This window comes from Micropterus dolomieu, linkage group LG17 (genome assembly GCF_021292245.1).
Source record: "Micropterus dolomieu isolate WLL.071019.BEF.003 ecotype Adirondacks linkage group LG17, ASM2129224v1, whole genome shotgun sequence".
In the NCBI taxonomy this organism is placed as follows: Eukaryota; Metazoa; Chordata; class Actinopteri; order Centrarchiformes; family Centrarchidae; genus Micropterus; species Micropterus dolomieu.
Genome location: NC_060166.1, coordinates 31,316,273 through 31,342,375, shown reverse-complemented (window position 1 = coordinate 31,342,375; position 26,103 = coordinate 31,316,273). Strand labels below are relative to the sequence as shown.

Below are 26,103 nucleotides of genomic sequence, written 5' to 3'. Positions count from 1 at the left end.
CAACATAAATAAACGTAGAAATATATAAATATGGAATGGAAGAACAACGTTGCAGATATATACACGTGCATTATTCTGGGTCTGTGCTGTGCAGAAGTAACGCAACGGAAGAGAATATTGTGTACATATAAATATATATACTGACAACATAAAAATATACAACAACAAAGATCGTGCGACGTGCCAGGTCTGTAATATGTTAATAATATGTAAATAATATGTTAGTTACGTATCTCATTGCACTTTTCATATACAACCGATTTAGAGAGTACTTTATAATATTATTTACAGAGACCCAACAATTCCCTCCATGAGCAAGCACTGCATGGGCAAGAAAGTGAAAAGAAGTGTAAACCACACTGAAAATGAAATGTAAATCAAATTAAGATCATCACACAAGGCTTTCTTTCTGATGCCAGTAGGTAGTGTCATGTCAAAAATCAACATTTGCGACTTGGGTTCAACGAAAGCTCACAAGGTTTGTAAAATATCTTCATCAAGGCCTTAACGCTTTTCTCGCCAAATCTGACATTTATCTGGTCAACTTGCTTGGAGGAGTACATCAAAGTATAAATTGTGTCATTTCCTATTGGCAGTAGGCAGTAGATCCTTCAAAAATGCGATTAATTGGGGAGGAAGAGAATACAAATTCCTTCAGTTTCAATAGTGGCCTCACAGCTGTTGATGCTTGGGCCCTAATGAAACATTATAAGCTTCACAGTATATACTGTATGTTTGGGTATATTGTGATGCGAGATCAGCAGTTCACAGATGATAATTCTGTTACTTGTTTACAGTTAAAGGCTACACCCAAAATAAATTATGTTAATTTATGTGCATAGCCAAGGGCTTTTAGCATAACAGCCAATGTGGTGTACAGTAGCCTATAGCCTAAGCGTTAGAGTCCCCTTAGGGCTAGAGTCCCTAAGTGTTAAAAAAAAAAAAGGATAGAGGTTCTATTGGTGATTTAGGTTCCAAAGTAGTTGGGGAAACTGCAACATTTTTTACACATATTGGTCCTATCCACAACATCAGTCAAGTTTATATGTTCTTAAACAGATAAAGCCTACAGGTACACATATATGTGTACGTGTACCTGCATATCATATCCACCTTCTACATGTACATAATGAGAATAATAGTTTACTCTCGCATCCTTTGCACTCTGATCACTGCATTTGTCAATATGTCTATATTGTTTTGTTCATAGTGTGTATATTAGTGTTGTCTATACTGTAGTTTGTGTCTGATTTTATTTTATTATTATTTTATTATTGTGTTATGGTATTTTTGTATGAGGAAGCACATCATGAGCAATGTACAATCCTGAGTCAAATTCCTCATATGTGTACACATACCTGGCAATAAAGCTGATTCTAAGACTGAACATATGTACATTGTCACACAAAATGACTCAACATAGCTGGCAGGCGAGTTAAACACAGCTGCCAACGGTAACTGGCACTCTGCCACGTAACCCCCCCCACCCCCACTCTCCCGCACACTGTGACAACTAAAAATAAGTTCTTCATCCAAAATTTAAATTAAATGAATTTAATTCACAGCAATGTCATGTGAGAAACGATGAAATGTTGCAGCTCTGAGTTAATTTCAACTACTTTACATGATGTTGGGTATTTTGTAATTTTTTATGAGCTGGTCATACATTAGGTAAATAAATCAAAGATCCTAAAGCCATCAGACAAATGTAGTGTAGGAAAAAAGTCCAGTTCAAGGAAAGTTGATGTTTTGATGTGAGAGAGGTGCCCTTCATCTGGTTCAAGAGCTCAAGTGTGGTTGACTCCTGTACTCACCACTGTTTGAGAATGATGGTACTGACTGATACCTTCACATCCTGTTAGCACACCGGTTTGTGGCTTCAACAATGGTACACTTTTTTTCAGTTTCTGCTCCAGTATCTGTGAATCCTGTAAACAAAAGTCAGCTGGCTTGTCTTGCTCAGCTATAACTGAAATACCACTCTGCATACCAATTCTAGCTTGCAGCGTATCTTGTTTTACCCTAAGAGGATGTGAGCATGTAATGAAACATGAAGCGGGAAAATTAAACAAACATTTCTGGTCAGTGAAGCATTGTTCATTTCATATAAACCAAGCTCTATTCAGAAAAAGGACAACAGCCGAGGTTTTTAAATTCCAAACATGGTGTTTGGGCTGTTGTTGCCAGAAAACTGGCCCCATTCGTGTTGGTTTTCAATGAAGCAGAGCTTAACTCTTTAACTTAGACTTCTGGTTTAGGCACATACCCTTTACATACATGCAGTATTTATGCTGAATCTCAGACACAGATACTGTAGGTAATACTTTGCAATAAGCAATGCAGGATCAAAAATAATTGATAATCATGAACAATCAGATCTGGGGTAGGACTACTTTTATCTACTGTACAGCCCTTGATTGAGAGTTGTTATCTAATTCATTTAGTGATTAGCAGTACATATTTGCTCACAATTCACTCAGTGGTATCTATCAAATTAAGTGCATTACTTTTTAGTTTCTGGAGTTGCAAACACACAAATTGTGACACTTTTACTTACTGTGATTATAGCCTGAAAAAGCTAATCATTTAGTGACATGAATGTAAAGATTCTCAGTCATGCAGGTCATGGTCTTCCAAGGAAGGGGGAAATAAAGGGCTACTGGACTTGGTTGAAGATGGATAATGGTTTACTGGCTCATACAAAAGTCTTCCTATCAAATGTGCCCAAACAGCCTGTGGTTTATGTCTGTCTTATTGAAGGTGTTGAGGCTGAAAACTAGTCGACACAGAGCTTTTTATGACTGGACATGCAGTCAGTGGCTTTAGTGGGGGAAGTTGAATTATTTGTGGTATTTGTTAAGCAGTCAAAAGCTTTCAGTTGATAAGGCAGTGTGGGGGAGTACACTGCAGTTCAAAAACCCACAGCAGACTACTTTCTTGTGTTTTTGAAATGCCAGGAGTCTTGTTTAGTTTGAATTTTGTGACAAATTGAACCATAGGTGGAACTGAACATTTTGTTCCAATAGAAGACATAAAGGTAACAAGGGAAGGGTTCTCTCTATCTTTGTATTGAACATAGCTCATAAAATTTTCTTTAATGTGTTGGAGATGGAACATACAGTCCCAGTGATGGAAACATATCTTCCCATTTGTGCCTTCTCTGGACTTTCTTTTATTCCTCACAGCTTCATTCAGGTGTATTTCAACGATCCAGGATACCCACCGAACGTTTAGTCTCTTTGGTGAAACATATTCCTACAGAAAGATGTGTGAGATTTGTGTCAGGGCTCTGGTCTACACTCAGTGAGATGTGTTGTTGCTGTGGCTGTCCTGAAACACTTCCTTGGCCTCAGTGGTGTGTATATAGACAGCACTTCTGTTGTGCCTGTTTCACTTCGCTGTTTGTGGAAGCCAGCACAACATTTGTTTCCAAGGTGAACATGAGAGAATTAGCTGAAAGCCCTTTCAGTCACAGTGAAGCTGTCTGTCCAAGTTAGAGATTTGTTCAAGAGTTCATGTTGCAAAATGAAAATCACACAGCAGTCTCACTATTCTGACATCACTTTCATGTTTGTACAAGAAATACAAAGCTACTCCTGCCTCCAAAATCCACCTACGAGCACCTCTGAAGCTCACTAATTATCACTAGCTGCATAATAAACTTAATTTAAAACTGAGACCAAATGGCTAATAATATCAAAGAGGTTTACCAATGACAACCTAGAGAGAATACAACTCTTAGCGGCCTTTTAGCATCTTTTAGCATAGAGCTTGGGTTTACAGCACATTTAACCGGCTGTTTTGGTGACCGCATGACCTCGTGACTCATGACCACAATGTGCCCCAGGCTTATTGGGTGTGTCACTAGATTTGTGCAATATAACCTGCAAGCTAAGGTTACCTGTTCTGTTTCTTAGACCTGACAAAACTCTTGTACTTTGTGTTTCAAGTGCATATGAATTCATAAGTAACATTTAAGTAGGATCAGTCTATATTGAGTCGCAAACCTTTAGTGTTAAACGTTCAGGTTGCAACTCTTTATTTGTCAATGTTGCTGAGTATACTTCTGCCGCTGCCACTGATGATCATTACACAACAATATTATGTCACCTGCTGTCTTTCTCAAGCATTTTTCTCTTGTATTTGAAAGCCTTCAATCTTGGCCTTGGGGGTGCCAGACAGTTTCCTGGCATTGTGAGAAATTTAACAGTCCAGGGATTTCAGGCACATGTTTTTGTTTAGCAGCCACATACTTGCATGTGAAGAGCTTGTTTTTGTGTGCTGGATGGAACTATTTTGCGAGTGAAAGACAATAGTACAGTTTTTTTCAGATTTTTTCTACATTTTACTCTAGCCTTGATGATGTTTATTTTGTGGTGGAATGACAAAGAGAGGCACACTGGCCATAAAACACCCACTGTCTCTTTGATTCTCTGCAAGATTTTCCTTCATTTGTTTGGCTATTGTTGGTAACTCTGTGAAGTCAAAATGAACCATCTATGGATCAGTATCGTGTTACCAAGCTAGAACACATATGTTTGTATTACTGGAGTCAGTTCAAATGGGGAAATATTATTGTAACCAATAAAAAGCAGCTGAACAGTCTTAACTTTGTATGGTTTTATTCAGAATTGAACTACAAAGCATGGATTTGGCAGCTTTGTTTAGTGACAGGAAAGGTAGTATACTTCCTATGACAGAGTTTCAGCTACCCAACACAAATACACTCAAACAATTTATAGTATTCACTCACCACACTGCTGATCAAGAAGCGCACGAAGAGAGCACTTTCAAGTTATCTGAGACTTATTATTTATAAACTTCACATTCCTCCCCGCTAAGGTACTTCACACACAGCAAAGCCCCCAATGTTTTTACTGACTGCCAAGTGGGGACTTTCTAATGCAGGAGAACTTGAATGCTAATCCACAGAGTGCTGAGAGAAGAAAGCTGTGGGCATGGAATGACAAGGGCAGCTGAAAAACCACTGAATAGAGAAAGCTTTCTGTTCTGTCTCATTTTCCCATGTTCCTTGCAAAATAAAACTCTTTAGAAGAGCTACTGCTCACACAGGCTGTCAAAACAACAGTTTTCTTGAACCTCCCATCGCTGCTGTGGAGGCAACCACCTCAGGCACTTTCAGGATTTTAGAGAACTTCCTGTCTTCATTAGCAGCTTGAATGATGAAGAAGAAACAAATCAAACCACAATCCATTTAAAGAGCTATATTGCTTAAATTTTTTTCTGTAACAATACTCCATTACAAGTCCTTTATTCAAAATGTTAAGTGAAAGTACATAAGTAAAACAATGAAAGTATCAACAGTAAAAATAGCCCTTGTGAAGAAGAATATAACTTTGATATTATTACCAAATATCATATTATTGGGCTATTATTAGCCATGCATAAATGTGTAAAAATCATTTTTTGATTTATTCATATTTGTTGTTGGCCTCTAGCAATGTATAGTATTTTGCAAAGTAAGTAGTTGCTAGAGCTGCTAAATAAATGTGATAAAGTTTTTAAAAAGTAAAATATTTCCCACTTAAATGTAGTGGAATAGAAGTATAATGTAGTTACATTCCACCACTGATGCTATAAGGGGTTGTACTGGGTTTGAGAAGCCACAAAAAAAAAAAACAACACACACACACAAGGCCTTTGAGCTTCACATCACAGTTTAGCCAAAAGCCCACAAAGAGCTGGCCTTTATTATGATTATTATCAAGTTTTGTTTCCACTTATAATGCTGTTTTAGGGACTTATGTTTTACTATCTAAAAATGTATTCATAGTAAACAAATAATTTAACCTGAGATTCTTGGCACATTTTTAATTTTTATTTGAAATGGAAAATGGCTTATAAGACCAATACTGATGGTATTACACTTTTGTAACTGTTACACTCACTCACTGCTTAAGTAACAATAACAAAAAATATATATCCATGCATGTATATGTCCAATATGTAGCCATGCATCTATATATGTTTATATAATGCTAACATTAATTATAAGCATTTGTAAAATGTAGTTTGAATGAGTTGTTTGGGTTGATTCCTCCTTTTACTGTAGGCAGTTAAAGCAGACAAAGGAGTAGGAGGAGTTCGTTGGGAAGCAGTGGGAGGGGTTACTACAGCTTCCCCTCCACTCAAAGTAGAAAAACAGTTTGTGAGACTGGCACAAAGGAGAAGCAGAACTGTCTGAGCATGATGCGTGCTGAGCAAACGCTTGTGAGGGTGTCAGAGGGAGAGACAAACTGAGGACAGAGAAGTAGATACTGAGTGACTCAGTCAGTCAGTAAGAGAAAGAGGGGGGACAGGAAACAGACCTGGAAGACAAATAGTGAAATACACTCACATTGTGACACACAGACGGACAGAAGGAGCTCAACTCAAGCGTCAGTTCTGCTCCTGAGAAGAAGCCTGGTGGTTTGTGGTCAGGACCTTGTGAGAGGTTGAAAGCTAATGACAACTTTGCTGCTTTGGATCTGAAGAGGACAAAAACACAGGACTGAGTTTTGACAAAAAGAACGGATTTTGCCATGAGGGCATCCCTCTAGCTGACCTGAATTTGGATATACCGTCATTCCTTTTGTGGACTCAGCGGCTCGTGGTGGTTGAGGACTTCTTGAGCAAAAAGGAAACAGATTTGTGTGACTGATTTGTCTGAGTACGTAAAGCTCAACCGGCAACTTGTGGGGTGCAGTCTGGTGGAGAGGCAAGGCAGGGGGAGGGGAGGACACTCCGGCCTGAATCTCTGTTCTCTTGGAGGGAGTCTTTTCAACATGAGGTAACCCCCAAAATAACTACATCAAGACAGTGGAGTGACTCAAGTTAACCATGTGCCCCATTCCTCTCATATGTGGACAGCTGTGCAGGAAAGCAACATTTGTGCCAATGGCCTGAATTATCAGATGACAGTGTCTTTCAATGTATCATGGTTTAGGACTGTTCTGTGATTTACTCTCCATACATGGTGAATTCATTGTGCAGGACAGCCCTTTCATAATAGATAGTACATAACAGACAGCCCTCAGCCCTCCACTCTTTGTCTCTCAGAATGGACAACAATACCCCCCTGACTGAAAATTTCACCCCACAAGCAGACAGCTCTACCTGCAACAAGAACGATGGGTTCAAATACCCATTGTACAGTACTATATTTAGCATTGTGTTTGTGGTGGGACTGATCACGAATGTTGTAGCTATTTACATTTTCACATGCTCTCTGAAGCTGAGGAATGAGACCACAACCTACATGATAAACTTGGTAGTGTCTGACCTGCTATTTGTCTTTACACTGCCTCTGAGGGTCTTCTACTTCATCAACCAGAACTGGCCTTTTGGAAGCATGCTCTGCAAGTTCTCCGTCTCGCTGTTCTACACCAACATGTATGGTAGCATGCTCTTTCTCACCTGCATTAGCGTGGATCGCTTTTTAGCCATTGTGCACCCTTTCCGCTCAAGGGCGCTTAGGACCAAGCGCAATGCTAAGATAGTGTGTATTGCTGTGTGGGTGCTGGTGCTGTCAGGGAGTCTCCCCACAGGGTTCATGTTGGAGCCCACCTCACGTGAGAACAGCAAGGCTAACTCCACATTCTGCTTTGAGAACTTCTCTTCCAATCAGTGGAAATCCCACCTTTCTAAGGTGGTAATCTTCATAGAGACAGTGGGCTTCATCATCCCGCTTCTGCTCAATGTATGTTGCTCCATCATGGTGCTGCAGACCCTGCGTCGCCCCCAAACCATCAGTCGTGGGGGGAAGCTGAACAAAACAAAGATCCTGCGCATGATAATTGTTCACCTCTTTATTTTTTGTTTTTGCTTCATCCCCTACAATGTAAACTTGGTTTTCTACGCTCTGGTCCGCACTAAAACTTTAAAAGGCTGCTTTGCAGAGTCGGTGGTCCGAATGATCTACCCAATAGCCCTCTGCATAGCTGTGTCCAACTGCTGCTTTGATCCCATTGTTTACTACTTCACCTCAGAGACCATCCAGAACTCCATCAAGAGGAAGTCTCAGGTCAGCCGTTCGTATGACATCAAGTTCTCCGAGGCCCTGCAGTCAGAAACCAGCTCCAACCTGCAGTGCAGCCTGAGGAATCTCAAAGCTAAAGTCTTCCACAATGAGTCTTCTGTGTGAAGGTGGGGTTGCTACACTTGGCATGAAAGGTATTAAAATCCATCTTTAGAAAAACAAACCTCCTTGATGCAATGGGAATGGATTTTTTGCTGTGCACTTGCCAAAGAAGTATTATCTGATCTCAGGACAAATGTTTGGATCTGCCATAGACAGCCTCTGCTCTGCAGTATTGCTGCACATAACGCTTTGTTCTTCTGTGGATTTGTTATTAGTACTTACTAATTTCTCTTTCCTGTGGAATATACTGTAATTGCATTAAGCACAATTACTCTGCCAGTGACCTGGAAGGGAATGTGATCACCGAACAGCAGGGCAGTTATAATATTGAAAGCTACATGTGCCTGTATATCTGTACATTTCTGTGGTAAGTTGTGGTGCTAACGTTAGTATCTATTAAATTAACATAAAGTTATATCAAACTGTAGCTTGTACAGGGCTTTGTTTTGTTTGTTTAAATTGTGAATTACAAATAGGTCATAGAAGTGCCTTTTTTGCTCTGGCAGCATTTCATTGTAGACTTTTTGTTTTTATAGACCATTAAATGCACTGACACAAAAGTTCACAAACTGCACTCATGCCACAGTAATGAATAAAATACATGTACTGTCTAAATTAATCAATTGCACCTGAAACCTTTTGATTTACTTATTTATTATTATTGTTTTTTTAAGATAAGAAAACCTTTATTTTTTACTTTTTTAACTCTCACTTATCTATCTCTGCTCTTGTCTTTGCTGTTGCAAACCGCAATTTCCCCACTGTGGGACAAATAAAGGTTTTCTTATCTTATCTTGTTCATTTTTAAATGAAGAAACTGCTATATTTTAAATGATGAACTTAAATCATGAAATAGTGGACCAAACCTCAAAATGAGACTACTCATGAGACATCTTGACTTCCCACCATTTAACTGCTAAACATCTCCTCTTTAACGTTTGTCCTGAATGCAAATGAGAAGGTAAAGAAGTCGAAGTGGAAAGTCTGATGGTCTAATGGACAAAAAAGACTTATCTTGTATGTAACTGTGGTGAAACAACCACCAAGTCAAGAATAGCATACTTCTGCTATACCAGTTGGTACTGAAAAAGAAAGTGTAGTGTATTTTATGTTCAGCCTAACCTATAGGAATTCCATTTTATCATCCATTAAAATGTTGTTTTCCTCCATAGGACAGTGTTTAATATCTATCACTAACAACGCTGATCCTTTGCACCAGAATAGTCAGTTCTGTGGCGCAGTAAATCAGGATGCCCGTGATCAACAAAAGAATACAGTTCTAACAGTCATGTGGCATAATTTTTTTTTAAATGTTCACAAGTCAAATTTAAATTAAAAAAAAATAAATTAAGTAAGTCCCTTTTGCAGTTTACTAAAAAAACAGATGTGTGAAATATTTCTCCTGCTGTGGAAAAATTTAAAGTGATATCAGAAAGGAGTCAACACAGCGTGAGAGTGAATAACAGAAAGCACATGGTGCTCTTAATTTATTGACATAGCCTGAAGGTCAGTCAGCGGCACGTTATTCATAACCCACCTGTAACTCTGTTTTGAGGCCATGTGAGTGAGTCGAGGACATGGTTAAAGACCAGGGCTGCTATGACAACAAACAAGTATAATTTAACACTGAGGCATAAAAGCTGCGGCTTGGCCACATGCTCATTGAGCATCACAAAACTAAAACTTGTTCAGGACTGCCGACATCTCGATGACTCATTTCAAGAGGACATCATAGACTAATCACTATGTTTGTGTATTCAGCACATACAGCCATTAACTGACCACCAGGTGTTCGTAACTGTTGTCATCTGGGTTAAAGGTCATGGCAGTGACAGAGAGGGGGAAATAAAATAAGTCACAGTTTAAATGCAGTAAAGATATGTAAATACATTGATTAAATAAACTTTTAACTGTAATTTTGCACCAAGAGTGAATAAATAAAGGAAATAAATACATTTCTTCCTGAATATTTCCACGTCTCTTCAGAAAACGAACTTGCACCATTCTCATATACAGTGGCTGATGTATCTTTTAGGAGTTTCTTAATTGTACCCTTTTACAAGGTACAAGGTTGTTTATTTGTCATTATACAGCACAAGGCTCCATAATGAAACGAACTTTGTAGTTCCTTCATGCAACACACACAACATATAATTAAGTGTAGGCCTTTATTAAAATATGGTAACATATGAAATTAAATATAACAGTAGAGTTATTTATATACAGACATGTATAACTTACACCCCGAACATTTCACATTGCATTTTTTGAATTTGCATGGGGTGAATGTAAACCAGATGATAGTATGAAAAGGTTCATCTTCACAATAAACAGTCTGACATTCGGGAAACCTCTTGACTGTGTTTGTGCACCAAGCATCATCGATGTAATACACAGAGTCTACCTTCTCTCATGTTGCCAGAGTTTTGTGCTTGCACCTCGGAACATGGACCACCTGCCGATGTTGATGGGGCAGGTCTCTGTAACTATCTGGGCACAACAGTCTCTGAATTCCATTGCTTGGTCAATATGAGTCCCATTTTGTCCAGACCGGCTCTTTAGGAACAGAATTAAGTCTAAGCTGGGCCAGCATGGCTCCTCTCCTGGCTCTCTTTCCTCTCTTCTGGGCGATCACCGCACCTGCTGTGGTGCCTGGTCCGGTTGTTTGGGCCGGGTGGATCATGGTCTGCTGCTCTTTAATCCAAAAACCCCGTCTTCATCTTACAACTACTTATGTCAACACATGGGAACACATGTTTTGGCAATAGCCAGAAAAAAAAAACAGATAAAAAGCAAAAGTGTAGTGAATTTTGAAGGAGGTACCAGCTGCTGCTTCTACAAGCACTGCAGGTTGCCATAGCAAGCTTTTTACAATGAGCCTGATGTCAAGAAGACTTAAGTCTTATGGTTGTGTACCCTCTGTATCAGGGATCGGAACCCTGATGTGAGCCATGCAGGCTCCTCTGCATACACAACAGTTATCTAATCAGCCTGACCTCTCCATACCAGCAGGCTGCAGGGTGAGAAAACACAGACACCACACTACTTGTCATTGCATACATTCTGCCCTGCATACTCTAACTGTAATTTCAGATGGGAGCGTGCATGAAAGCATTCTTGTACCGTATGGGATTGACCGAGGATCTGTGATATTTTATTGTGCGAGTGATGTGAAGAAAATGTAAAAAACATTACTTTAAACATACTAGTAAATATTTCTACTTCTAAGATAATGACATTCAAAGATGGTTTGACATCCAAAAAGTTTATCTACCACCTTTATGGATACATTATATAAATAAGTCATTTTTAAGTGACTGCTGGAATCCTCCAAGGTCATGCAAAACAAAAACAACTTAGTTGTGTAGGTGTGAGTAGCTGTCTACATCATCACAGTCAGTGCCATCCTCCATGTCTTAGTGGAGACATAAACAAGTCTGGATCTAGCCTTTAACTTACAGCTTCAGGTTCCTTTTTCCCTGTGGTAAATCTAGCATGTTTTCTGCAATGAACCTCTTAATGGCTGTTTTGAAGTTCTGTCAGTCCCAACTGACTGGAGATCCTCTGGTTCTCTGTTGAGAACTTGTGTCAGGAGTAATTTGAGCTGGAGAATTAACAGGGACCTCAATATGTGTGCGCTTTTGGGGAAGAGGAGGGTGGGCTGGGTAGTGGTTGAGATCGGGGTGAGGATCTCGCCCACAGATTCACTCCACAGCTCTGGATCACATGACAAGGAAAGCGTTTGTCCCACTAAATGGATCTAGGGGAAGGGGATCTCTGTAGAGGATAATCAGCCATTTTCCCTGCATGGCTCACAGGATGCATTTAGGGGGAAATAGCTGTTATTACCCTGATTATCCAGTTCCCATTTAGATATCTGCACTCTTTTACCACAAATAGACCAGAATCACATTCTACGTCTCTGGTATTTACAGTCCCAAAAGGTATTATTACTTGCTTGCAAGACAACATTCCTGAATGGGAAGGAGAAGGCGATGCAAACAAACAATGCAGGAGACAGAACATTGCATTAAGTAATCCTTTGTTAGGATGTGGTTTTACAAAAAAAGAAGTATCCTGCTTGTGCCAGCAGCACAACAACCTCACTCATTCTAAAATCAGTGGCAGCACTGAACTAATAACCATCAGTGGAATGGGCTCAGTGTCTGCAAGAAAGGAGGTGGGCTAAATAACCAGTCACATGTAATCCTCCTTAACTCCCTGTCGCCTCAGACCATAAACAGGCCTTATCAATCCCTGGAGGAGTTATTTGACCAGATCAGCTTTTGATTGCATGACATCTTAGGAATGAAAGAGAAAGCATAAGCAGAACACTCCCTTCGTCAGAGTACTTTGATGTTAACAAAAACATGTATGTTATGTCATTGCCCAAAGCAGCCAGGAAATGAAATTATTCGGAACATTTCAACCACATTTGGAGTGCATAGTGTTCATCATTGTTTTTCTCTTCATCAAACGGTCGAGTCTTTACCTTAAGGGAGGAATTGAGAGCCTGTTTGGGCCTGAAAATGGTGGTTGGAGCATGCATGACTTGCATGAGCCAAGAACCTTCTGTGAAATCATTAGATCAGACAGAAGATGATTAATGGAAAAAAGAATGCTAAGCCAGTCTTGGCAGTGTTTTGATTTTAATCAATAACAAATATGGCGTGGTGATGGGGCAATGGATAAGACACATGTCTATGCTGTGGGAGATCTGAGTTTGATTCCCACTGTGACACATTCACACTTAACGCCTAGTTGCTCCAGACATATATAGCAAATGTAAGTTGCTTTGGATAAATGTGTCAGCTAAATTACTAATTATCATTATAACAAAGAAAGGGCAATGTGTGTGTGTTTCATGTTTTTATGTACTGGTGGGGACTTCAACCTAAATGCGCACTAACTAATTTGGGACTCGGGGGAATACAAAATTAAGGTCCCCACAGGTTTGAGGGTTAATACTTGGTTTTAGAGTTCAGGTTACAATTAGGTTATGGTCAGGGTTAGGGTTAAGGGGTTAAGATTAGGCATGTAGTTGTGATTGTTAAGGTTAGAGTAAGGAACTCAAAATTAATTTTGATGAGATGTCCCCACAGGGATAGAAACATAAACTTGTGTGTGTGTGTGTGTGTGTGTGTGTGTGTGTGTGTGTGTGTGTGTGCGTGCATGCGTGTGTGTGTGGGCATGAGGAAGTCACTGAAAATGTTGCAATACCTCAGAATTGCATCCACAGTTTCTCGTTAAACTGAGAAGACACAAGTCACAACATGAAATGGGGCTTGTAGGAAGAGATGTTAACAGTTCTGACTAAATCCAATGAGGGAATCCAGATGGGAATTCCCATATATACTCACTCACATGCTCATACTTCATGACACATACTGTAAACCTTATGTCTTTGGGTGGGTTGACAGATTATTGTATTTTTATATTTCCTGAAAAACACCCCTATCTATTAAAGCGCTGTACACTGCAGGTTGTCTCTAGCCCCAATACATATTCTGTACATACATGTGAAATACAACAGTACATCAAATATTCTGCCTTTGTCTCAGAGTGTTTCACCCTGACTTTCTGTTGGAGAGAACAAATGTTATGAAATAGGTGTGTTCTGCTTGATGGGACAGGTTAGGCTTTCCTTAGCTGGGAGTCCTTCCTCTGGAAACTCCTGGGGATTTAAACAATGTCTGACCAGCCAATGGGAACACATTAATCCTCTCCTGTAGCTATAACTTCTAACCAGTGAGGACAGCTCACTGGTGCCACTGACAGTCTCATGAGAGAAAGTAAAAGTCACTGGGTCAAACCCCACAACAGCAACATGTCCTCTGTGTCCTGTCAAATGGCTCTTGACAAATGACAATTTAAACAATAATTCAAAAGTGTTTGTAGTTTCATTATAAATCCTTTAGTTGATCCTGTAAAGTTATGTATATTAACCAACTGATGTAATACTTACGTTTAGTGCAGCTCTTGAGCAATGCTGAATCCTTAGCTGCGTGTTCACTGTACATAGCTGTAAGTGTTAACGTGCTAAATTGACTGTACAGCTACTAAAGAGCTGATCAGCAAAACTTGTACTGAAGATTGGAATCCACCTATCAAGTTTTCACAGCAACTCCACTAAGCACACGGCAGGATTAGTGATACACGGGGCCCGCTAATTCTACAGCACAGACTCTTAAACAAATGCCCATAGCACACTCCACAGCACAACCATAACTAAAAGCTGACGCTTACAGGTCAGCCTTGAGGTCAGCATGTTCTCCATGAGGAATTTCCTCAAAGCCTCTCAGACCACACAATAATTTCTCTCTTATCTTTTGAGAAAAAAACAGAATTCAGTCTTCTTTAACAGCAGAAAATCACTATTTAATGTCCTCATATGCTCAACCTACTTTTGTCCGAAAACCCCAGCTCTAATAAGGTTTAATCGTGGTTATTGTTTACTCTATAAGTTCCTGTTTTTGAATAGTGATGTATCTCCCCAAAAAGAAGGTTCAAACTATGAAAATGGCATGCTGAACCATCCTCATGGAGAGACACCTAATTTATTAACATTCTGGCCTCAGGGTGGGAAGGGCACATATCATAGACACGCTGAGGTTATCTAACGCTTCAAAAAAACAACAATTAGTCCCATATCAGGCAGATAAAACCAAGATAATTCCACTGCACACAGAGCTTCCATCAAGCAAGGCAAGCATAATGATCCATAAGTGATATCTGATCATCATATATTGATTGTGCTGTTTTCCATTAATCTTACATTAACGGAAACATTTAGCAAGTTTTTGCTCCAAAACGACAACAAAAAGCATAATCCCCTACCTTCCATTCTCATATTGCTTGAGTTGTGTAATCCATCACAGTGAACATTTAGACTGCTCTGAATGTTTGGAATGGGATTACACAACTGGACTAAATAAACACTTAAGCTTCAAGAGTCTACAAAATTGTTTCTATACCACATATGAATGGCAGCTGATTTTTTGCCTTGACAAAATACATTAGAAAATCTAAAATGTTGCAGCATTGTTTACTAAATTGTTGGCAATAATAATATGAACTGTATGTGATTTAGTAACAAACAAAACAAAACAAAACATGAAACTTACATTCATCTCAAACACCCACGTTTGCAGCACACTAACACATCCTACTATTTTCCTCACTGTTTGAGTTATTTCCAGTGAGGTATGTGTGATCGGAAAGTCCAAGTGGCATGACTCATAAAGACAATAACCATTAACTCATCAATGATTATTCTCTCTTGTATGAACTTGTTCAGTGTGGACGCACTGTTTCAGATTAATGAGATATAAATCAGAATCACAAGACTAAATAATTAGATTCATACTTGTGCCTGGACCTTTGCAGTATCCTTTTTCAAGTGTTGTGAGCTGAATGAATCCACATCGAACTCAATGATGTGTTTCATTGATGAACAAATATAACATACTGGGTCATTTTAAATAATCTTTCACTGCTATTCTTTTTCTAACTAAAGAGCACAGTTACTGTACAGGCCTACTGCAGTCCTCTTAACTATGGGTGTTCATTGCAGACCGTTCTCTGCAGCCAGTGCATCAAATCAGACTCATTACAAAACCTCAAAGCAAAGAGTTGCTGTTCACAAGATATAATATAGATACGAAGGCAGGGGTGATGTTTCACAGAAAAAGCAGAGGAGCAGCTAAACTGGAAGGTGGGGGAGAGCCGTGTGTGACGTGAGATTCATGTTTTGGACTGTAAAGTGATGAAGTGATAAGCAAGAGCTCAAATTCACTTTCTAGTCCGATTAATACTATGTCAAGCTTACATACGGCACTTTGAGACATGGGTTGGAATTTTCTTCATCATATACTCACAGTTAGATAAGTGATATCTGAAAATATGCTGCTGGCACTGTTACACAATTTGTCGGCTTGAGTTACAAAAGGGGAAGTTTTGATCTTTTGTCAGATTAATTTGCCCACATGGAAGGATGAGCTGAACATCAAAACTTCATTAAAAACAAAAAGATACAACCACATATCACATTTAAATACACTTAAATGAAACACTGTACTTCTTCATTCAAAAAAAAATCAGTAAACTGCATGTAAGCTACAAGAGGAAAGCTTTGAAAGACTCACGAAAATTTTGTCTGCTTTGATCTATTATTGATCATCAGGAGTTGACAGGCCTGTGAGCCACAAAAAAAAGCAAATGCAAATGCAACCTGCACAAACCCTCACTGTCTTAGATCACATAACTCAGGATCCAAATTTAACTGTTCCTGACCTTTTTATCTTGCAGCTGATGAATTGTGGAGCTCCATGACAAACCCTGCTTGGCCAACCCAGTCTCTATTGTCTGATATAGAGCAACAAAACACTGGCAGTAGACAATGGAGGGTCACTGCAGAGGGCTTGAAATAATCATAACAATGACAGCTCCCATAATTATAGTTGCAAAGAGACGCCCAACTGTAGCGCCCAAGTCCTTTGTTATTAACAGGAAGAGCTGCTCCATGTGAAGAATAAACAGCACTTCTCTTTACTGAGTGAGTCACGGTAGCAAGTTTCATTGTTTCCCTCAGTGTGCGGTTGATCCTAGTGAGGCTATAAATACTACTACTAAAAAATCATATATAGTCCAGAAATTAGCTAAATGTCTAAAAACAACATAGTAGAAATGTGAACACTCAGGTTCATCAGAGTGCTCTAACTAAAAAAAGAGTTTGGTAGAAAATGCGTCTCTAAGCATCAGTAGCCAGACAGAGATCACTGGGTCATCTTGCATCTGTAGAGCTCTTCCTGAGTGAAGATGGGGGAACTCAGAAAGCAGGCCACATAAAGAGGTACAGTGAAAGGAGACAAAAGGGGAACAGAGATTGTCGCAGATAACAAGTGTCAGTATTTCATCCAGGTGATGACAGAAGCTGAGGGTTGAGATATGCAGACAATCTCCCAAAAAGACAAAATGAATGGTATTTTGTGCATTATTTGATAAGAGTGGAAGTTACTTGATTGTTTGCCATCAGGGTCACCAGGATGAGCAGGAAGAAAATCAATGAAGCACTTCAGATTAGACATCCAAGCAACTGCTAGAGACACAACCTCACTGTAACTCTGAGTAGATACTGAAATACAGGATGTAGCAAGTATTCAAATGAGTAAGACTTGAGTAAGAGAGAGCGGAAATGTTCCAAGCTGCTCACATGCAAGGCTCGACAAGAGGGCATCTATGTTTTGCTTGTACTTCTCAAAAACACACCGCAGCGAGGTCTTAATATCATCAGTGACTCAGTGGTATTGAGGGACATCTCATTTGTCACTGTTTGAATAAATGTCACAACCCCACCGTGTGCAGCACTCAGTGTAGGAGTGCTGCACACTTTTTTGATCATTTTATAGCCACTGAGATAGACATGACTTCACATCCTTCCTGCAAGAGGAAGCCCCTGTTCGCCTGCTTGTTTGGCTTTATATTTTCTGAAGCACAACTTCATAAAATTGTTCAGTCAAGATTTTTTTTCAAGCCAGGTTTTGCAACCTTGACCATTCACATTCAGAGTTTCATGCTGTTCAACAAACAATCCTGCAATACATACTTCTCTATAATGTCTGTTTGAAACTTTTTAAAAAGGCTCATTTGTGAGAGTTTATGGTGTTGTTTTTGAAACGTTAATATAGTGTGAGATGCTTTTTTTTTTTTTACACATTTTGTATAAATTTATCATATACTGTAATGACATTCTCGTCACGTCCATGTATTGTGATCGCGAAATGAAGAACTCTACCTACATAAAATTAATGAACTAAACTAAATACAGTTAAGTCAAGAAAATATCTGATCAAACAATAAACAAACCTAAGAATATGACCTGGCATTTGATTCCAACTTACAGTTTTTGATACTCAAGGCTATGTCTGGATTTCACCTAATACTCAGAAAGTACTAAGGTTCAATAAATTAAACCCTGCAGAAAACATGATAAAATCCATTAATAACATAATCCTTATTATGCCATTCAAGCAGCCCTGACTCTGGATTGCATTAGATGGTTAAGCTATAAAGATGCTGTCTAGTTAATCATTGACACTGACAGGGGACTCCTATCTGCAGGACACACAGCATGGTACCGTTGTAGTTTAGCTATGCTACAGCACTTTATGTGTATCTTTGCTAACCATGGACATCTTTGGAGGTACAAGGGGAAATACAGTGAGAATAAAAAAACAGGGGACTGGAGTGAGAGCTCTGGAGGGGGATTCAGTGCGGCACCAAGATAAGACGCAACTACAGCCCCAAGCTTCCTCAATAAAACACAGTATAGTCCTCCTATCAGCCAATGGGAGGTTTCAGTCACTGGAGGACCTTGCAGCAGGATAATCCATCCCTGGTGTGACTGTTGATGAATCAGCACCATTATGGTTTTGTTGACTCAAGGGTCTGTAGTATCTATATCCTGTTGAGCCCAAACTGTCATGGGCGAGGCTTGGTTTTTGTTTTACTGTTGCCAAGCATTTTGTCTGCTTTTATTGTACACTGCTGAGCTTTTAATTTGGCAAAACAAAGAGCATAACAAGTTATACTTGATTCCTCACATTAAGTGTCTTTATGCTTCTGTGACTTATACCCAACAAGATGGTCCCTTAAATTCACAGAGCAGCACAGCACACTGATATTTATCTGACTACATCTGATACTTAAAAATGATTTCAACAAAAGGTTTAATTATATCTGAACTAAAATTGAGCTTTTCTCCCCACTATCCACTACAAAACATTTCACATCACTGATTTCAACTCCACCTAGTGGTACATAATCAACATTTAGTGTAGGGAAGACCAGCAATGTCATCTGTCTGAGGCTGCAACATTGTGGTCACAGCAAATTAAAAATAACACAAGAACATCAGTGACTGAACATGTTTAGTCTACTTTTGATATTGCAGAGGAAACAGACATCAAAAGGCAGAGGCAAGATCAAAATGGTGTGACCCCAAGGAGACCCAGCAGAAAGTCTAATATTTCCTGCTTCCCCAGTAAGACAAAGAGGCTTCCAGACAGCCTCAGTCCTACTGGAAATGCTATCACAGGTAACCTGAACAGTACACAGCAGATGTTTAAATCAAATGAGAAACAGAGCACACACACATCACAAACTTTTTGTTTGTTTTTTTAATCTTTAAGTGAAAAATGTTTTATGTGACAATAATTAAAATGGTAGTGTTTTGTTGCAGCTTTCAAGTCCACAAAAGTCAGTGCAGAGCTTAAATAGTTTTTTTCTAAACTTGGATATAACCTGCAATAATAATTGGTCCAAAATTGAGAGAAAAAGAAAAGAGCGATCCCTGACAAATTTACCTAAGGGTACAAATAAAGTAACCTGATCCTGATCCCAATACCTGGTCTTATACACATTAAGTGATTTTGGCATGTGCAAACACTTACTGTTTTTAGTGAATGTAAACATTAATAATGACAGCCTTGTGAATGTGTGGGGTCAGTAGAAAAGAGGCTTTAGTGTTCTGAAAACATTTTCTCAACTTCATCTATCCAGTCACATGGAGATTCATCCTCAAAGTCTCTGTGAAAAAAGGATAAACAATACATTTTACACACTTATCACATATACACATTACACAAAAACAGTACATTCCATGCGTTCAACAGATAACACTCCCTTCACATATTAATAACTAATGTGAATAATGTTTATTTAGCTAGGTACTATGATTGTTTTTAATAATTTGCTTTCCAGACCCTAATGGTAGCTCAATAAACAGTCCCATATACATTTTGTGAAAAGCAACCTATTACACATATTAAGATTTATACATAAAGGGCTACACCGTGCAAAACTAGTGGTAATGACCTTTAAAACTCTATTGACTCTATTGACTAACCTGCAGGTATACCTTTTTGTTCTGCTGATATACTGTATGGTTTGTCACCAGAAATAGGGGGCCTGACAGGGTGACACTTGCTTGGTAACAACAATAAATCAGGGTTACTTACGTGTCCTCGTCATCAGAGCGAGGCTGCAACCGGTCCTCATCTACGTCCACTTCTCGCTCAGGACCATCAGTTTCATCACCTTGCAGCTGGGAGAGAGGGCCCACCAAAGGGTCGTCACCTGAAAATGGAAACCGTAACACCACAAAGGACAACTGATATCATCCACCACACTGACAAATTTCAGGGTGAAGTGACAAAAACATTCACCTTAGGTTAATTGTGTGCTACAAAATAACATATATGCAGATATCAACAGACCTCCTCTGTTTATTAAAAAGGTGCTGAAGGCTCTGCTCAGCTGGGCCTTCTCCAACAGACTCAGAAGTCTCTCAGGAGGATCTCTGTCCCATCGTCTCCTCTGCCTGCTGTCCTCTGGCTTCTCTGACATGCGTGGAAAAACAAGAATACAACCATTACACATATCTAAACTTGCGGTACAAATGTAGACGTGAAAGCACTGCTTCTCTTATCGCACTTCCGTAAGTAGAACCTGTGAGGGTCTGGCTGGTTGATGCCATGCTGTCAGATGAGACGAGGGTGGCATTGGCCAACATCTGCAGAACAGTGTCTGGTGGCTTAGCAGCCCACTGCTTTCGAGGACCCAGCTCTCTGCTTTCAGAGGGGACTTCAGGTAACTTTATGCCTGCAGTAAAAGGTTACATAGTTTTTGTTTTTTGTTATATTTCATGTTTTCAAGAGGGTCCTGACAAGAAATTACTACTACTCTGTAGAAGCTGGACTCTACCTTCAAATGTTGATGTTTTTATTAAAGTCTTGTCTCCCAGAAGGTTAGCCACCTTCTTTCCCTCTTCTCTGTTCCACCGACCCGTACGTCTCCCCTGTTTCTCCATCTCCATTCCCTGTAAAAGATTCAAAGCAGTGCAGTAAATCAAACACATAACATCAGCTCCGGGGCCAACTGAACTAACAGCAGCTTGTCAAAAGGTCAGATTCCACCACAGCTGGGGAAGTTGTGTAAGAGTTTAAATTCTCACTTCAACACCATGTCGTGACAGGATGTTGTTATGATGGATCAGCAATCATAAAATCTCTTCAGGTTAAACTGCTTGAGTGACTTAATGCAGGAAGCTCCACCGCAGTGAGCTGCTCTTTTCACCATGCAGAATGCTCAACCGCAAGTGCACAGGTTGAGACTGTGTTTTCACCTGGGAGGGTAGATGTGTACGCAAGAGTCTAGAAACCCGGTGAGAGGTCAGGATGGTGTGCAGGGATGGCCTGTCTTTTGGGTTTGTCTTAAACATCTGCTTGACCAAATACTGCAGCTCGTAGGGCAGGTGATTGGGTAGGGGCGGGTACGCACCCCGACACACCTTAAGAATCAGGCTCTTCCAGCTGGAAGCCTGGAACTGAACACAAGAGTGAGGTGTGAGGATCTGCAGGACAACAAACCACGCCCCAACATCTGAGCCACAAAAAATACACAGCAGATAATAAAAACGTAGTAGTATTGATGTAGCCTATCTTGGCTGAAGACACAATCAAACCCACGGTACATGGAGAGAAGAGGGAGGGAATTACCGGGTGTCGCAGGGTGCAGAGCTCGTAGAGAACGCAGCCCAGAGACCACACATCGCTGCAGAACACATAAACATGAGATAACAGAGACGGTTATTCATTCACACTTAGACATTCGTCATGCACTGGCACCGTCAAAAAGAATATAAGACTGATAAACCCACGCATGAGTTACATAATCACTGCTGAGCTGGGAACTCAGCAGAGAACACAGACTGTTTAGAAAATTCATTGTTGATGCATTTACTGACACATCCAAGACTGTCTCATGAAAATAATTGTATGTTCACAAGCTATGTTGATGGAAAAAACAACCCTGGAATTGAAACTCTTAGCAAGCATGGGACTGTAGTTTATTTGAATTAAAAAGTATGTTTGTTGTCTGTTTGAGATTCCCTTTAAAGAAATAATGAGGGGAGTTTCAAAAACTGTGCAATAGTAATGTACAAAACAGAGCATAATATAACTATAAATATATGAGCAATGGGGTACATAATCTGAATGTGCACTACCTCTAAAGTAATGTTCAGAATAGATACATTGCATATTGTATCTACGATGTCGCTTCTGAAATATCAGAAAACTGTACTGTTAGTGTTGTACAAACTTATTTATGCACACTGGGGTAGGGCAATGTATTGCAGTGATTCCCAACCAGGGGTAGTTGTACCCCAAGAGATACTTCTGCAGTTACCAAGGCATACATGGACAAATTTTGAAGCTCAGTTAATTTGAAAAAATAGATTTTATGATTAGATAATATCCACATATTTGTATTTAGGAGAACAATCAATACACGAGTAAGATTACACTTGTGTGATGTTGATCTTTATAGTTATTGTCACAATAACTCAGTCAGAACAAGACATGTCTTAGTTTTCCACCAACCTGAGTCAATTATAAGTTAAGACTACAGAAAAACTAGTCAGAAAGAAGACAACAAAAGCTAAAAGTATTATTAAAGTAAGTTTTTTGCAAATGGTTGTATTATTTTTCTACATTATTTTATTATTCTTCTATAACTTGCATTTGTTTATTCCATATTTATATATTTCTACATTTATTTATGTCAACTGTATGTTTGTCTACGTGTAGCACCTTATCACCAAAGCAAATTCCTCATAGTTGTAAAACACTACTTGGCAGTAAAGCTCCTTCTGATTCTGATACTATAAATAGTTGAGAAAACCACTTTCTGTGAAGCCAAAGGGTAATAGTACAATACAAACGTGGCTACTAAAAGCTACTACTAAAAAATATCCTTGGACCAATACCATAAACTCATCCCGTCTATCAAAGGGTATGACAGAGGGGTACTTAGGCCCATATGATAGGGCTTTGGGGTACTTACAAAGGTTGGGAACCAGTGACAGATATACAAATGTCTAATTATTTAGTTAGTTAATCCATTTTTTTAATTAATGTGTTATTTGTATAGATTTTCTATAGAATTTGTATCCTGTTTCTGTGTACCCCTGGTCTCTTTCTTGTCCTGCTGTACAGCTAAATTTCCCTCAAGGGGATAAATTGTAATTTGACACTGTATGTATGTATATGGCCCTCTGTTGCACATTTTACAATTTATATGTATTCATGTATCAGCTTTTTCTCCTATTTATTCTTCTTTGGCCTATCTTGTTCTTTACTTTAATACTTCCTGTAGCAATGATGTAAATTCCCACATGGACACTGAGACAAAATCATTAAGGTTTCATTTTATCTTCATTTGGTAACATACCTCTTATTGTTGTATGGCTTGTTATCCCAGATTTCAGGAGGCACATAATATGGTGTCCCAACATATGTATGAGCATGGGTCTTTGAACTTCAAAACAATTACAAAAATGAGTTCAGATGAAACAGCAGCAAATCAAGCGCAGAGCATTAAATTAAAAAAGGAAAACTATAAATTGTTGCCTTTCTGTTTTTGTACCTGTTCAGAATACACGCTGAGCCAAAGTCCCCGAGCTTGATTGTCCCATCATCTGTCAGGAAAATGTTCTAGGTAAGGAAATGAAAGGGAAGTGATGACTTAACATGAAGCAAAAACCATGGCTAAATGATATTATGCATTAGTGGGAGGTAATGTTGTGATCTCATCTCGATCAGCAATTTAATCGTTGTTCATTTCACTCCACAGTGCTCACACTGATGAGAAAAATCTGATCTGATCGAAGTTCTGAATGTCAGTTCTATATATAATAACAAATGTAACTGTTTTTAGACATAACATAAAATCTATTAACATGTATATTAAATTACTAGCTATAATTTTAGGGACCACTGTACCTTGGACTTCAAATCTCTGTGCAAAACCCGTTTATCATGGATATGCTGTGCGGCGGCACACATTTGAGCAAACCATTTCAAGATCTGCGAAAAAATGATGTCAATGTAACCAAATGTAAAAAAAGGAACAAAACAGTAAAATAAAATTGTGAGAATAGTTGCAGGTAGTCAAGGCCTACATCATCAACACAGAACTGCATAGCTTTCTGTTGCCGGATCCTCTGGAGCAGGTCTCCTCCACTGCAGTACTCCATAACAATACACAGGAGGTCACCAGCTGAACAAACACAAACACATTGCCTATTCTGCAATCCACACAATAATAACTGTATGTCACAAGGGTCCAAAATGTCTTGCAATACGTTTTAAAGGGAGCGTTACGTGTTTGATTACCTTCGAATGCCTCCCTGAAGGCCACAATATGAGGATGTTTCATTCTGGACAGCAGGACGGCTTCTCTCCTGGAATTCTCCAATTTGGACTGATTCTATAAAAATGCAAATACATGTATGAATGAATTCTCTATTATGCAATTCTCTGTGTATGCAACAATCTGGTGGGTTACCAGCACACCGAAAATAACATTTCCATATCCGACCCCAGGCAACAGTCTGGATTCAAATAACTTGTGTGCAGCAGTGTAGTTTACATGGTGGTGCAAATCCAGCATATCTGTATGTTTAATTCACTATTTTATGACAACTATGATGTTTTAACACTAAGCACAACTGCATCCAATACACTGATCCACCACCCAGTAAAGGATAAAGCTACAGTATGTACAGTAACTTACATCACTGTGTTCGTTTGCACATACCTTTGGCAGCTGAACTTCCTTGATCACATAGTTCTCCTGACTGCTTTTACACCGGACTAACAATGCCCGACCGAAAGACCCTTCACCGATGACATTCAGGAGTGAATATCTTTCCATAGAGCTTCTTTATGAAGCACAAAGAGAGACCACAAAGGATAGGAACAACAACTAATCTAGCTACAGTGGATTGGGCCGGGGAAAGTGGCAACTTACAGGAAGATTTCTTGTTTTAGTTTTCACATTGAGACATTCGTAATAAAAGACGAATGCACCAGGATCTACCTGTACTCGTGTTGTTTGGTTGACCGCTACTTCCTTATTATTGTATGACGTAGGGCGAGACGCACATGTAGGCCACTGCGGGGCGTTGCCGCTGGATGGCGGTAGATCATAATATCTAAATTCAAAATCGAGACCATCAAGACTCATGGACGTTTCCATAACAACCATATAACGTGAATAATTAATTAGTTAAGAATTCGCCCAAGTAATTTAATGGTTTAATATTGGAGTATTCTGTGCTTATATAGGCTAATACACTTTATCACACATTCCATGCATGTGTTTCTAAATCCATTCTGTAATGTTGCTGTTAAAACATTAGATAGATAGATAGATAGATAGATACTTTATTTATCCCGAGGGAAATTCAAGTATCCAGCAGCATACGAAACATACATACATTAAACATACATTAAACCTATATTAAAATAGAATTAAAATTAAAATAACTTATAACACAGTAAAACAGTGCAAAAACAGTAAACAGTGCAAAATGGAGTGCAGATGGAGGTAGAAATTGTTCTTTTAAAGTTAAAATAAATTAAATTATAATTATAAAAGTAAAGGTCTGAACAGACCAGCACCCTCCCACTGCCTCCTGACCTCATCTACTGCCGGACAAATTGAAAAAGTGACCCAGTGCGGTTCAGTGTTAGAGATCCGCTGAGGCGTTGACCTCGACTTGAGAGACGTTTTATCTGACACAGCTAGTAATCGCACGAGCGAAATCGGGGGGAAATTTGTCTGTCGGCTGGGTCACGGCATTGGTGGCAGGCAAAACACTGGCCGTGTTCGAAAAGTAATGGGGCGGCGTAAAAAAATGTCTGGGGAGGAAGTGTTTCCTTTCATGCTTCTGCAGAAAGACATCTTTTTTATGTCATGTTATTTATTGTTGTATATAAAGATACTTTATAAATCATGTAGGAACCTACGTGACCCACACGCAAGAGCCCGGATAGCTCAGTCGGTAGAGCATCAGACTTTTAATCTGAGGGTCCAGGGTTCAAGTCCCTGTTCGGGCG

General features: G+C 39.3%; 2 protein-coding genes and 1 non-coding gene across 5 annotated transcripts; 2 read left to right on the top strand and 1 right to left on the bottom strand.

The window, feature by feature from the left end:
• Positions 1–6,205: 6,205 nt before the first annotated feature.
• On the top strand, positions 6,206–10,091 carry lpar6a (lysophosphatidic acid receptor 6a). Its single transcript, XM_046074813.1, has one exon. It carries the CDS (start codon positions 7,061–7,063, stop codon positions 8,141–8,143), a length of 1,083 nt encoding a protein of 360 aa, XP_045930769.1. The 5' UTR covers positions 6,206–7,060; the 3' UTR covers positions 8,144–10,091.
• Positions 10,092–19,299: 9,208 nt separating this feature from the next.
• Positions 19,300–25,202, bottom strand: nek3 (NIMA related kinase 3). Of its 3 annotated transcripts, none has more exons than XM_046073729.1 (13): positions 24,800–25,202; positions 24,376–24,469; positions 24,162–24,259; positions 23,983–24,066; positions 23,627–23,694; positions 23,432–23,518; positions 21,697–21,751; positions 21,489–21,524; positions 20,903–21,017; positions 20,633–20,800; positions 20,416–20,538; positions 20,158–20,275; positions 19,300–19,726 (listed from the first exon to the last, which is right to left on the bottom strand). In XM_046073729.1, the coding sequence occupies exons 1-13, from the start codon at positions 24,914–24,916 to the stop codon at positions 19,660–19,662; spliced, it is 1,230 nt and encodes a 409-aa protein (XP_045929685.1). In that variant the 5' UTR covers positions 24,917–25,202; the 3' UTR covers positions 19,300–19,659. The 3 variants fall into 3 exon arrangements, with proteins under 3 accessions (XP_045929685.1, XP_045929684.1, XP_045929683.1); XM_046073728.1 differs by having other exon boundaries at positions 20,648–20,800; positions 21,324–21,524; positions 24,800–25,198; XM_046073727.1 differs by having other exon boundaries at positions 21,324–21,524; positions 24,800–25,197.
• Positions 25,203–26,030: 828 nt separating this feature from the next.
• Positions 26,031–26,103, top strand: trnak-uuu. The gene has a single exon. It is a non-coding gene; the product is annotated as a tRNA-Lys (tRNA).